Source organism: Verticillium alfalfae, genomic scaffold, assembly GCF_000150825.1.
Source record: "Verticillium alfalfae VaMs.102 supercont1.4 genomic scaffold, whole genome shotgun sequence".
NCBI lineage: Eukaryota > Fungi > Ascomycota > Sordariomycetes > Glomerellales > Plectosphaerellaceae > Verticillium > Verticillium alfalfae.
The window spans coordinates 193,990-206,622 of NW_003315035.1; the positions used below are offsets into that span (position 1 = coordinate 193,990).

Consider the following 12,633-nt stretch of genomic DNA (forward strand, 5'->3'; position numbering starts at 1 on the left):
TATCACAGATGCGCTTGCACATGGCCAGCATGTCGCGGCTTTTTGCAACGCGGTTCAGAAACGAGAGACGCCCACCAACGAGGTCGTACACCTCTTCCAGCTCGCGAGCCGACACTTGTTGCCCAAAGTAGCGGACTCGATACTTCTGCAGCGCAATCGAAGCTTGCGCCTTGGGAAGGTCAAGTACAGGGATGACTTCCATTCGCGTGGCCAGTTGCTTCAGCCTTTCATACACCCAAAAGTCGTCGCTGTTGAAGACCATGGTTACAAGGTTGGCTGCCGCCCATTGCTCCGCACGCTGCTGAAGTAGTTCAATGAGATCCTTGCCGTCATCGTCGTCACGGATCAAGTGCATCTGATTGATGATGAGCACCAGCGGCTTCTTGCGCTCAGCTCGCTTAAGGAGTGCCACCTTCTCAAGCTTGTTGAGGGCGCGCTCGATGTCCAGGAGTGCTGTGGTGTCGCGGGGGCCACGCTCACTGAAGTAACCGCCGATGTAGTCTTCGTGGAACTCAAAGTCAAGGGCCTTGCCAAGGCGGATACGAACGATTTCCAGGTCGGCGTGGGCCTCGAACATGGCGACGCCGTCGCCATCAATCTTGCGCATGGCCTCGATCAGCATGCTGCTCTTCCCAGTGCCCTTGTCGCCAATAAGAAGATGATAATGTCCAACTTCTTCGCCCTGGACGATCTGGTCGACACGAAGCTGCTCAGGCCGATTGACCCAGCGGTCATCCATATCGGCTGGTGTCATGGGCACCTCTTTGCCGATGGCCGCGAGATCGAGAACAGGGTCGCCTGGCTCAAAGGCATTGGCCATCTTGTTGAGAACGATGCGTTTGTAGGACTTGTGATAGGCATAGCCAGCGATGCCAAATCCTGCGGCAAGGACAAGTATGGACGCGAACGACGTAGCAGCCGACTCAAGCATCTTCTGGGGAAGTGAGAGCTCTCCATTGCCGTTCTGACTGTTCTGAGGAGACGCTGCAGATGCTGGCTTGGCGTCGGATTCCCTGGAATTGGGCGGTTGGGCTGGAGTAAGTTAGCGCACAGTAAAAGACTGAGCCTGAACATAGATCCGAGTTCCTCACGCGACCATCGTCGAGGGTGTGAGATGGCTCGTCACTGCCAAGGGAGGATGGTTGACAACCACTTGGCGCTGCAGCATATGTGTGGCGGCACTTTCTTGGCTCGGGCGTCCCAAGGTCATCATGCCGAGGACCTGCAACATCACTCATTCAGTGCGGGATGTCGGCCTGGGTGCTTACCATTCGCTTTGGATGACTGCGTGGAGAAGAATGAGCATTTCGGCCCCCAATTGCCGCCGGCCCACGTCACGGTCGTGGGCTGCTGTGCTCGCAGCAAGGGTCGAAGCGTAAGCCGAACCCCCTGCCTCACCGACGCCATGCCGCCCTCGCCGAACCCTGGAAGAAGACCACTCACGGCGGCCTTTTGGCGCTGTACGAATTGAGGGGCGGCGATTTACCAACAGCGAACCGAGTGAAAATGTGCGAGAGAAGATGGCTCCCAAGACAGAAAACCCGCAAACCAGTGCGATGGGCGGATGGACGTTGTTTTGGCCAAGTCAAGAAAGCCACTGGGGCAGTGCCAAGGAAGAAGGGACCTTCCTCAGCTTGTCGCTCTCTTCTTTCAGCTTGCTTGGGGTAGCTTCCAGGGGGGGTGAGTGGATAGTACCAGCCACGCTCATTTCCCAAGAATGCATGGGCCCTTGTGGCTCACCACCCCTTTTTAGACGACACTCCGTGTCTGGCAGGCATGGTCCCGTTTCCGTATCGACTGATCTCTCCTCGTGTCAACTCCAAAAAGCAGCGACTTCATGTGTAGAAGACTCTGAGACGCGAAAATCCTGCCAATGGTGCCATAGACTGTCGTATATTTATACACAGGTCACCATAGGCCGCACATTTGCATCACGAATCTGTCGTGAACCACACGCCATTGCTCAAGTTACCCACCTCTGTACCTGCTCCTCTTCGGCTGATGTGGACTTAGATGCCGAAATCGTCAATCTCCTTGCTTATGGTCGGTGCCTGAGCATCTGATTAGGGCTTTCCGTGATATAGGAATCTCGTGTCGATGTCAGGGTCCCTCGTCATGTGTCAAGACTCATACGTCTATGGCTGTCGGCGGCCCTTCACGTACATCTCGCTGGCACCGCGATGCTGGTTCATCCAGCCGAAATATCCGTGTCAACCCGATACAAGCATCATCACATACACAGTCTTGCCTCACATGTTCAACCAACTCAGTCATGTACTAACAAGAACACTGGGGGCCCGTGCTCTCAATACAGCTGGGCGACTTTCTCATTCACGTTCTGTCTCTTGCCCTAGTTGCCCTTTCCTTTGGCAGTAGTAACCTTGACGAATGCATGATGTTCTGGGCTTCATTCCTTCATTGCCTTATGAAATCCGCGGTCGCCTCCGTTCTGTTCAAATCTGCTCAACACTTTACTTCCTCGCCTTGACTGATCACCGCGACCTTCAACGCAAGCTTCGCTCCCATGCCCCATCAACTGCAGAGAGTTGCATGGCAGAGGAACGACTGGTGACTAATGACTGGCTCTTCACCGGCCTCTGATAGCTTCCCAAGACAAAGCTGCCACTGAGGCCTCAAAGAGACATATATTTAACACGGACACGGTGTAAAGAGCGGCCCTTGGATACAGAACTGTGCAGCGTCAATTGTATGTTAACCCAAATGTCGCTTCCGTGCTATGAAGACTTCAGTGGACTAACAGTTGACGGGAGACCGGCCTCCCGTACGATTTGGAGAGGTCCCATGGAGTTTTCTCCAGACCAGAAACGCCATGAGCTTCCAGAACTGGATTTTGGTCCTGTGTTGGCTTTGCAGTCATCCCTCGAAGGGATCGGCACAGAGACCGGCAACATTGGATTCGCACGGAAGCCGAAACCGCTGGTGTATAGAGCCTGTCCGAAAGGGATTGCCTTGGAGGTACGATCGCCGTTACCAGCAAGAGAGTTACCACCCAGCCCTTCGTCCACTCGTCCGGCCAAGGGACAACTCAACATACCAATACTCCGAGGGTTTCCTGGCAGAGAGATTCTCGGCGCTGTGACAGATGGAGGCCAATGGGCTGCCGACTTTGAAAAATCAAAGTCCCCTGGTTTGCCTCACGATCCGGGTCTGTCAGAGACGATCTTCCATCAGCATCCTCTGGCGAAGGAGATGGGCTTATCCATTGAACACCAAGCACTTCTGGGGTTGATTATCCCAGAGGAAAAGACGACTAGGAACAGGACTGATGACTATGAGACTGATGAAGAAAACTCGGAACACGAAAGACAGGCCTTGGACCAGATTCAAGGAACAGTATCGGCTATCGCCATCCGTTCTCTTGGGAAGAAAGTCAAGTCTTTAACCAAGATGAAAAGCGCCTCCAAGTTACCGTACAGCAGTAGCATGGCGACCATGGCTGAGCTGCTGATAGACTTTCCACCACCTCCTCCTATACCGAGCGATCAACGTGCCGGCTTCCTTCGTGCGGCCAAGTCAGCATCCTCGCTACAATCAAAACAGGCAGCCCCGAGTGCTACAACCTTAAGATCCAAGCGTAGCACAGGCATAGACAAATCTCTCATCTCGCAACCAATACAGCCCCGCGAAGAACCAAGGTTGACCAGGTCTGAGACTACCCTGACAGGATTTCAAAAATCATCGTCGTCACTCAGTCTGCCCCCTGTAAATCTGCTCATCTCGGCAGCCTCAGCAGACTTGGGAGCGCTTTCGAGACAACACCTATCATCGCCTATCATGCCACAAGCTCTTGGCTTGAAGGAGTTTAGGGCCGCGAAAGAAGTGACTTATCGCTTGGCACGACCGCGCCTGTCGCCGATGGAGTATGCACGCAGGTTCCTCATCGAGCAGGCAAAGGCTGCCCGTGAAGGGCGAGATTGCAATATCGTACGACCGGAACTCACCAGTTTCTTCACAAAGAACCACGAAAGATTCATTCTTATTCCAAAGATTCCTGCTTCTGCGATGTACCTCACTCCTCAGACCCCTTTCCCTCAAAGCTCCATTCAAAAACCCAAACTCAATCTCAGGCCTCTTGCCAAGCCTGTGGTGAAGGGCCCGAGGACCCGCGCCCGCAATCCGGGCCGCTCAAAGCTCAACATAATCACGTCAGCGGTTTCCGACGACGAACCAGAGAAGGAAGAAACCCAAGACGCCTGCGAAATATCTGTCAATCCCAGCAAACCTGACGGGAGGCCTCAGGAAGAGCTGTGCACAACCCAAATCCTAGCACCTGAGAAGCACAGTTCTCTCACCGACTCACTACTCCGGACACTGCGACCGACTAGCCCTACTTTATCTGCTGGTCACCATCTATCAGATCAAACCCACTTTGTTGACATCACGGCAGTACCAGCGCCACTTAGGTTACTAGGACCGAAGCGCATCAATCCGTTGCCGAGGGACATTCAAGCGCTCTCCCCAGCCATACGCGAAGACGTATCCAGAGACTCCGATGCTGTTTCGACGGGTTCTCACGACAGTGCTGTGACAATATTGCGCAACGGAAAGCCGATTTGTCTCAGAAACGCTGCGTTTCCAGTTGAACAACCAAAGGAAAGAGGAACTACCCTCACCGGCACCATGGCAGAACCCGAAGAAAAGGGTTGCAGCGACGGCCACCAGACCAAGGAGGGCAATAGCGAAAACACTGACTTCCCTGAGGAGGCCGTCAGACAACTCGCGCCGGACGCTAGCCCTATAACCCCAGCAGTATCCTCGGATATGGATCAGCCGCCTAGTCTGATCATTCCACCCGCCCTACAACAATATTTTGATGAACTTACTAAAAAGCACGAGTCTTCGAAAGACAAGGCTCAATCCCCTACACCATCCGCCAAGTCCAGGGACATTACTTCTGTGGAGGATAGCACAGTGGAAAAAGACGTACTCATCTCAGATGAAGGCAAGACCGCGTCAGCTGCAACAGACATTCAGTCACACAGCGATCAAGTCAAGCCTTCAGCGGGTGCCTCGTCCAGCACATCAAATCACGGTGCGAAACCCCGCAAATCTCAACCCACTCGTCCTGTGCGTTTCCCCAAGATAAACGTGGCGGATTGGGGACCTCCGCCAACACCCCCTCCGAACAAGCCATTGCCGCCCCTGCCAAACCGACCACCAAACCCGCCGCTTCATGGCCTCTCCCTTCGACTCCTTTGGCCAACTCTTCCCACACATAGGAAGCCAATGGCAGCTGTAGCACAAGCCTCATCCGTATCTCCAGTCATACCAGAACAGGCACTCGTCAAGTCGCTGTCCGAGGCACCCCTCCGACAGCCCTCGCCTCGCAACCAGACTCAAATTACGGACTTCTTCCAGAGTGCAGGAGAGGTGAGAGGAAAGAGACACAGAGTTGATGCCAGGTTCGTCAACAGGACAGAATTTCAAGATCCCAGTCCACCATCCATAGTGCAAGACTTGCAGAGGAACAACAAGCTGGAGGATGCTGCCAGGGCCCAGGTCAAGGAACGAACTGGCGGCGGACACACTATCCAAAGTCTCGCAACCCCAGTTCAGGTTCAGACCAACAAAAGTTCCGAAGACGAAGACGAGGAGGAAGAGGACTCTATCATGGTTGTTCGTGTTGAGGACTTTACATACCGACCTCCAACTATTAATCCAGCCAAGACACAACCGCCAATTTCGACCCTCGGGGGAGGCATATACAGTAACCCACAGCCATTCAGAAACATGGCAATGGTCAATACTTATTCAGCGTACGATCCAAGGCCCCAAAATGGTCATCAAGAGATCACGCCAAAGTCGCGAATCCCGATCAGAGTGACACCAACGCCGTCATTTGGGCCACTAGAAGCAAAATGTAGTCTGCCGGGTCTTGTTGAGAAGCAGAGCATCAGCCAGATGCGTAACGTATTGCCTGCGCCTTCGCTGTGCCAAACATCAAGTTCACAGAACATTGCGCCTGAGTTGGCAGAGATTCCAAGATTCCTAGCAGAATCGACTGGTCACATCATGCCAGGCAACCCCTCAATCTCCTCTGAGAAGACTCAGAAGGCCACAGGCCGTTCAGGTTTCGTTGCCAAAGAGCCTACCGATTTCCCAGCTTAGAAATCTGGGCTTTGCGCAGACCCATTCGCAACATTTGACACAACCCGTCCCCATCTTCAAGGCAAAACGACTCACAGTGTTGCAGAAACGGCGCCGAAGATTCCTCTCCGTGGGCAGTCGGCAGCAGCTCTTCAGGGGATAGCTCACCAGGACAGCCATGGAGGGAAACCATATGAGCAGAGCCCTGCCCTTCGTTCCGTCAAATCTCACGGCCCCTCGGCTCTGAACTCTCTACCGAAGCCAGAGGCCTCTAATGAACCGGCGGTTGGAAGCGCGCAGCTGAACACCGAGGATAAACGATCAGCACAAGTACTGGGTGCCAACAAATCTCGCACTTCGGAGAAAACTAAGGCTGCTACCTCCAAAACTACTGGGGAGGATGAATACGTTGTGGCGAAAAAGCAAGTCAAAATGCGCCTTCTCGAGATGAAGTCTCTTGCAGACTTCCGAAGTCGACGAACAGGCGAGGGCGGAGCAACTGCCTCCAGCTCCGAGAATGCTGCTCAGGACCATGTGAGAAGCTCCTCGGGTCGCAACAGGATCGCCAGCGCTGAGGCTTCTGTGCGTAGAAACGAGGACTCTATGGGGAGTTCCTCGGAGGAGGCCCAAACCCGGACTCACGCTCGATCGAGACGGTTTTTCGGCATGTTCAGGAAGGACAAGCGGAGTGATGAGAAGTGATTGCTGGCAAAACGATGCGGTTGCATCAAGGTGTCCGCATGCACACCATTTGCAGAGTGAGACTGATTTCGAGGCTTGCAGGGAGTGACGTGAGCGCATGGATGATGATGCATGCAGCTACCTAGCCACCTAGGTCTCGTGGCATGGAATGCTTTTGATTGCGACCGCCTGGGTATCTGATTTGTCTTGTTAGAGTCACGTAGGATAAATTCATCATTCACATTGCAATTCAGTCGTTTCTAGTTTACTACGTGTTGTTATGGGCTAGTTTATCTGTTCATTAATGATGAATTGGTGGACGGTGATTAAGGACTGGGGCTTCGGCATTAAGAAGCCGAAATGTTTTGAAAACGACACCAGATAAAGGGCGGGAGCTTAGGAACAGATGGCCACAGGAAGGGCATTTAACTTGATGCTCTTTTCCTTTCTTGGTATTTCCCTTTGGTGTTTGGGCAAGCACGTCACAACAATAGTCAGGATACAGGCGCCGTGGGCGGCGAGGAAGGACAAAAGGGAAGTAGAGCCTCCGGATGCGGTCCAAGCTTGAAGCTCTTGTATGTAAACTCTTTTGGTGCTCCTTCCCGCTCCCATCAACCACGACGACAGGGGAAGGGGTTACTTGGGTCTCAGGACCCCACAGGAGCTCCCAGCCACCTCTCTTCACCCCTGCCTCACCAGAGTCACCACTCCAACTCGAGTGACCAGACCTCTTACCACCCTTACCACCCCACTCGGTCGAATCCACCTCCACGCGTAAATCGATTTTTTCCCCTGATCGCGCCCGCGTCGCGAAACACCAAGGCGAGAGCCGCTCGACCCCCTCCGCTCTACCTACCCAGAGGCAGACGTTCCAGATGAGCTTCGACCAGGAGAGTGACTCCGACCGAGAGTCATCCATCGAGGAGGATAACCGCATTTTACCCCACGCCGAGCTCACAACGGACGTCAAACCTGTTGCCCGTTCTGCGCGCACTCGCTTCGATCCTCCTCTGCCTGCATACGGTGGTGAGGGCCAGGAGTTCCAATCGCAGGAATCCGGTGATGAGTCGGATAACAGCGACTATACCCCTCCAGTCTTGCGGACTTTTTCCTCTCTTAACCCGCCCTCCTACTCGGACGACAGCGAAAACGACGACGACGACGACGAAGAAGAAGAGCAGGAGCAAGATAATAGCCAGCGAGCGGAAGAACAGTTGCTGAACGGCTATGATATGTATCAGCCCACCCAACACTCGCTCACTGCGGACCAAAATCTCAATTATTCAATTCCCCCAATCCCTTCGCAAGACGAGCTGCCGCAGCCAATCTACTCTAGCGAAGACGAGGACAGACTGCTCGACAAGTATGCGATTTTGGCTGCTGCGAGCAGAGATCGTACCCCGGAACCCATTGATGGTGCGTGGACAGAGCATAATGATACCGAACACCACTGACATCGCCAAAGGTCTCCCAGGTCCAGACGAGGACGTTGATGCACCACCTTCGGCTCAGCCACGGGAAGACATTGAAACGGTCATAAAACGATCCAGTCCAACAACACCTCTGAGCCTGTTGCGAAAGGCCACCAAACGAAACTTGACGCACAGCGGAAAAGGAGCGACATGCTGACAAGAAGAGGCTAAAGACAAAGGCCGCTCCAGCTGTCGTTCTTGGTGCCAGCTTCGCTGCCGAGAATCCCGGGATGAACGGTGACGTTGTTGATGACTCTACGCCGTCCGATCCAGATGTCGACAACGACCCTGTCACCGAGACAACGCCCAGCAAGCAAGCCAAGAGGCCACCAGCGACACCCGTCCTAGCCACTACGCCAGCTAGCCAGAAGCGCAAGCAGCAGTCTAAGCCCACATTCGCACTGGCATCTCAACAGAAGCCCCTGAAGACATATCGTCTGAAGAGCTCTAGCATCAGGTCCGATCCCTACATCGAAGACGATAGCGAAAATGGTTCCGGCAGCGGTGGTGACAAGACCAATGGGGAGCATACGACTAGCACTACAGCTGAAGCGTCCAGTCAGACTGTGAAGCAGACCAAACTATATTCGTCCGCCCAGAAGGAACGCGATGCGGCAAGTAGACAGGCTGCAATGGGTAACGGCAATGCAAAAGCGAGAAATAGCAAAGCAGCAGGTGGCAGCACTCCGACGCCACGCAGGTCTACGCAGACTCCTACATCAATCCGGAAGACGAAGAAACGAGCCAGCCAGCCAAATACTCCTACTACGCCTCAGAATCCGCTCAACCGAGTCTTCAATAAGGATGATCTCCTACGGATTACACAGGCCATCGAATCGTTCAGCGCCCAGCACAAGCTGACGCAAGTAGAAATCAATGACATGATTCAAGAGCGTTTCGGAGCCGGCCGGCACTCTTTCAACGAAGTGCTCGATACACTTTGGAACACGATTTTTTCCGTGTGCCCTGGAAAGACGCGTCAAAAAACGATCGACTACTGTCGCAAGAACTTCCATAACTTCAAGGCCGCGCGGCGGCAACTGGACAGTAGAAGAGGACGAGGACCTGGCGATGCTGGTCGAGCAGCACGGCAAGCAGTGGACGAAATTGTCCAAGGAACTCAACCGCCATCCAGAGGATATTCGGGACAGATACCGAAACTACGTCATTTGCGGCCAGAATCTGGATCGGTCCGGCTGGACTGACGACGAAGAGCGCTTGCTTTTGAGATTTGTTGAAGAGGCACGCGAAGCTCTTAGGGGTCCTTTGAGAACCCGTCCAATTGAGTCGACTATTGATTGGCAGAAGATCAGCGACGAGTTTGGTCGCAGCCGCAGCCGTCTCCAATGCTTCACCAAGTGGAAACGGTTGCAAGGCGAATAAGCGCAGGGAAAGACTGTACATGTCTCGACGAATGGCTGGGGCGTTTAGGGATACCCGAGACTCTTGTGTTTTTTTTCTTCTTTTGCGCTTTCGTTAGCTGTGAGTCTCTTGATGAGTGGCTTCGAGACGGCATGCATCATCATGATCGAAACACAAACGGGCTGGAAAAGTATGGTCAAAAGAGGATGCGTGTGCCTCGCGGCGCTGGCTCTTGTGTATCAAGTCTAAATCGTGTAGCGAAAATGCGGGCTTTCGTCCCCCAGCTCTGCTAGCTCTTCCTCCGAAAGGTCGCGGTGTTTGTCAGAGAGTTCGCCGCGATCCCGCTGGTTATTCTGGCGGTTGAAATACCACCACATGAAAGCATAGATGCAAGTTGCCATGCTCACCATGGCAAGTGTCGTGGCGTGACCACGGATGTACCGCGGCCCGTCGGCAGAACCGCTGAAGACACAAAGTAAGTTGACAGCTCAGCTTACCACGGAAGATGAGAAGAAACGTACTAGATGAATGGCGCCATAATGCCTGCACAGTTACCCGTCGAAAGCTGCATTCCGTTGGCCGTAGTTCTCTTTCCATATCTCGGAGAGTTGTTCGGCAGCTATGAACACCTCGTCAGCAACATCGTTCCAGTATAGCAGGGAAGGGGAGCAGGTGGAATGCGACTCACCCAGGCGAGCGGCAGCCCGACAACAACGTAGAGTCCAGTGGCTACGAGGAAACATCTATCATGGGTCAGCAAGAAGAGTGCGGTGCTAAGAAGCGGCGGTCCCTGTACGCACCCAAAATAGTGCACGCCCTGGGAAGTCGGGGATATCAGCACGCCGTAACCGACGACACTGATGGTACCGAAAATGACGCAGAATAGTCCGCGCTTGCGCGTGCGGTCCGAGAGGAATGCGATGCACATGTACGTCGCGGCGCCGAGGAAGTAACACGGAACCGTGAGGAGCTGGACTTGAGCCACCGTCCAGTCGCCGAGGCCGCGGATAATGGTGGGCAAGAACGTGGAAAATCCTGGTCAAGCAGAGTCAGTCAACAGATGGCCTTTATGAGCTTGCAGTGGCTCGATAATGGTGGCGGACTCACCGTATAACATGGGTGTCTGCCGCCAAAGAGCCCCGATGCCAGAAAAATCCAAACTTTTCCGTCACGAGCTGGACATGTCGCGCGTCAATCTGGGCGCTCTTCGTCTGGCTGTACCTCTCGCCAGTCTCGGGCCATCATGACTTTCTCCTCCTCAGTAAAGAAGTAGGCGGTGGCGGGGTCATTCGGCAGGGCCCAGTACGTGATTATGCCGAGCACAAAAGTCGGGATGCCCTCGATGATCATGATCCACCGCCAGCCGCTCATGCCCTGGACGCCGTCCATGTGTCCGATGCCGTATGCGAGCAGACCACCAAGCGCGCCAGCGATAGCGGCCGATACGAAGAGGTATCCCACACGCAGAGCGAGCTCGTGCTTGGTGTAGAAGAATGTGAGGTAAACGTTCAGGCCCGGGAACAAACCGGCTTCGAAGATGCCGAGCAGGAGGCGGCATGCGAGGAGCGCGCCGTACGAGTTGACGAGGCCCGTCAGGGTCGCGATAATGCCCCAGGCGCATGTAATAAAGGCTATCCAGCGGCGTGGCGTGAAGCGCTTAAGCACGAGATTGGAAGGGACCTCGAACAAGATGTACGTCACGAAGAGGATCGAGACGGCGACCTGGAACTGGTTGCCGACGAGCCCAAGGTCCTCTTCGAGGTTGTATAGGCGAGCATTGCCAATGTTGACACTTTTTTTATGTTCAAGAGTGTAAGTAATTGTTCATCACGCCCACCCCAAAAATTAAGGAAGGGAAGCAATACCGGTCGAGGAAGCTCATGAGATACAAGAGCATCACCAGGGGAATGAGGTACAAGTCTAGTTTTCTCACTAGTTTCTCCTCGCTGACATTCCTCATCGTGAGACTGGTTGTGCTGGAAGTCTGATTCCCATCGAAAACCACATCCCCGGGCTGATCGGCAGCCATCGTCAGAGGCTGGTCCGTCTCGTCTGTTGAGAGCTTGCGGCTGTTGGTGTTTCTCACAAAACTCCAAGGGAATAAACAGTCCTCGTCCTTCAGCCATACAACTTTTGCTGTGAAGAGCGGAATCACCCGGGCGGCGACATCGGTGATTACATAAGCGCAAAGTCATGCTGTAATCATGCGAAAATTCCAGAGTTTGCTACGGTACCTACCTTCCTTACCTAGATACCTACCTTAGGTACCTAGGGAGGTCGACTTAGTGTACGGATGCCATCGATATTGTGAGAATGACGATGACTGCATCAGGAACTGCGCTCGGGGATTTATCGTTCGAGTCCAGCACCAATGGCACCACTGAGTGGCTTGGCGGCGTTGGGTACCAGGGAGCGAGAGGTTCGCGCCCGCATGGCGACACGTACCTCCCACGCCCACATGCACTAGCATCTCCTCAACCATTTGCTGCCTGTCAGCCTCCGCCAAGGGGCCTCGAAAGATGTCTCTGGTTTGGGCCTCCCCGACACGGGGCCACTGCTGCGAATCCTTTCAGCGCTCACCCGCTCCTGCACAGTGGCATTGGCAAAGGATGGCGGCGCAGCAGCATCCTGGGTAGCGCAAGTGCCGTACTTATAAGTTGAGGGCTCTGGCCCGAACGAGGACTCTCTAGGCTGTACAATTTATCTTGCTCTCATTTCAGGTTCGCTTCGAGACACCATGAAGTTCCTCGTTCATATCTTCCTTGGGACCCTCGTCGCCGTCTTGGCAAGCGCCCAGACGCAAGCTCCACCAGCTGGGTGGCCTGTCTTTTGGCACAAGGGCATAATCACCAGACAAGCCCACCTCCATCTACAACCCGACCAATGAGGCATATTTCCCAGCCGTATTTCATGGCCGGACGCTGGTTGAACAATGCTCGAGCCTGAGGGGGTACATTTAATTATGGGCCTCACGATGGATCCCCGGCGGCATTTCCGCTTCGGAACCTCG

At 54.1% G+C, this 12,633-nt stretch overlaps 4 protein-coding genes across 4 annotated transcripts in view; 2 read left to right on the forward strand and 2 right to left on the reverse strand.

The window, feature by feature from the left end:
• Nucleotides 1-1,306, reverse strand: part of VDBG_03462 (conserved hypothetical protein) — a gene marked incomplete at both ends in the record, with an annotated part of 2,307 nt that extends 1,001 nt beyond the window's left edge. Inside the window, 2 exons of the mRNA XM_003005463.1 lie at nucleotides 76-1,013; nucleotides 1,269-1,306. Of these exons, the coding sequence (XP_003005509.1) occupies nucleotides 76-1,013; nucleotides 1,269-1,306 (976 nt within the window). The remainder of the gene's footprint in view (nucleotides 1-75; nucleotides 1,014-1,268) is intronic.
• Nucleotides 1,307-2,721: 1,415 nt separating this feature from the next.
• VDBG_03463 (predicted protein) lies at nucleotides 2,722-6,810 on the forward strand (the record flags this gene model as incomplete). Its single annotated transcript, XM_003005464.1, has 3 exons — nucleotides 2,722-5,637; nucleotides 5,974-6,091; nucleotides 6,215-6,810. 3 exons carry the CDS (start codon nucleotides 2,722-2,724, stop codon nucleotides 6,808-6,810), a joined length of 3,630 nt encoding a protein of 1,209 aa, XP_003005510.1.
• Nucleotides 6,811-7,664: 854 nt separating this feature from the next.
• Nucleotides 7,665-9,466, forward strand: VDBG_03464 (conserved hypothetical protein; the record flags this gene model as incomplete). Its single annotated transcript, XM_003005465.1, has 3 exons — nucleotides 7,665-8,205; nucleotides 8,264-8,322; nucleotides 8,435-9,466. The coding sequence occupies 3 exons, from the start codon at nucleotides 7,665-7,667 to the stop codon at nucleotides 9,464-9,466; spliced, it is 1,632 nt and encodes a 543-aa protein (XP_003005511.1).
• Nucleotides 9,467-9,816: 350 nt separating this feature from the next.
• Nucleotides 9,817-11,652, reverse strand: VDBG_03465 (high-affinity nicotinic acid transporter; the record flags this gene model as incomplete). Its single annotated transcript, XM_003005466.1, has 7 exons — nucleotides 9,817-10,085; nucleotides 10,145-10,242; nucleotides 10,312-10,366; nucleotides 10,424-10,658; nucleotides 10,731-10,746; nucleotides 10,845-11,415; nucleotides 11,489-11,652. The coding sequence occupies 7 exons, from the start codon at nucleotides 11,650-11,652 to the stop codon at nucleotides 9,869-9,871; spliced, it is 1,356 nt and encodes a 451-aa protein (XP_003005512.1).
• Nucleotides 11,653-12,633: the final 981 nt, after the last annotated feature.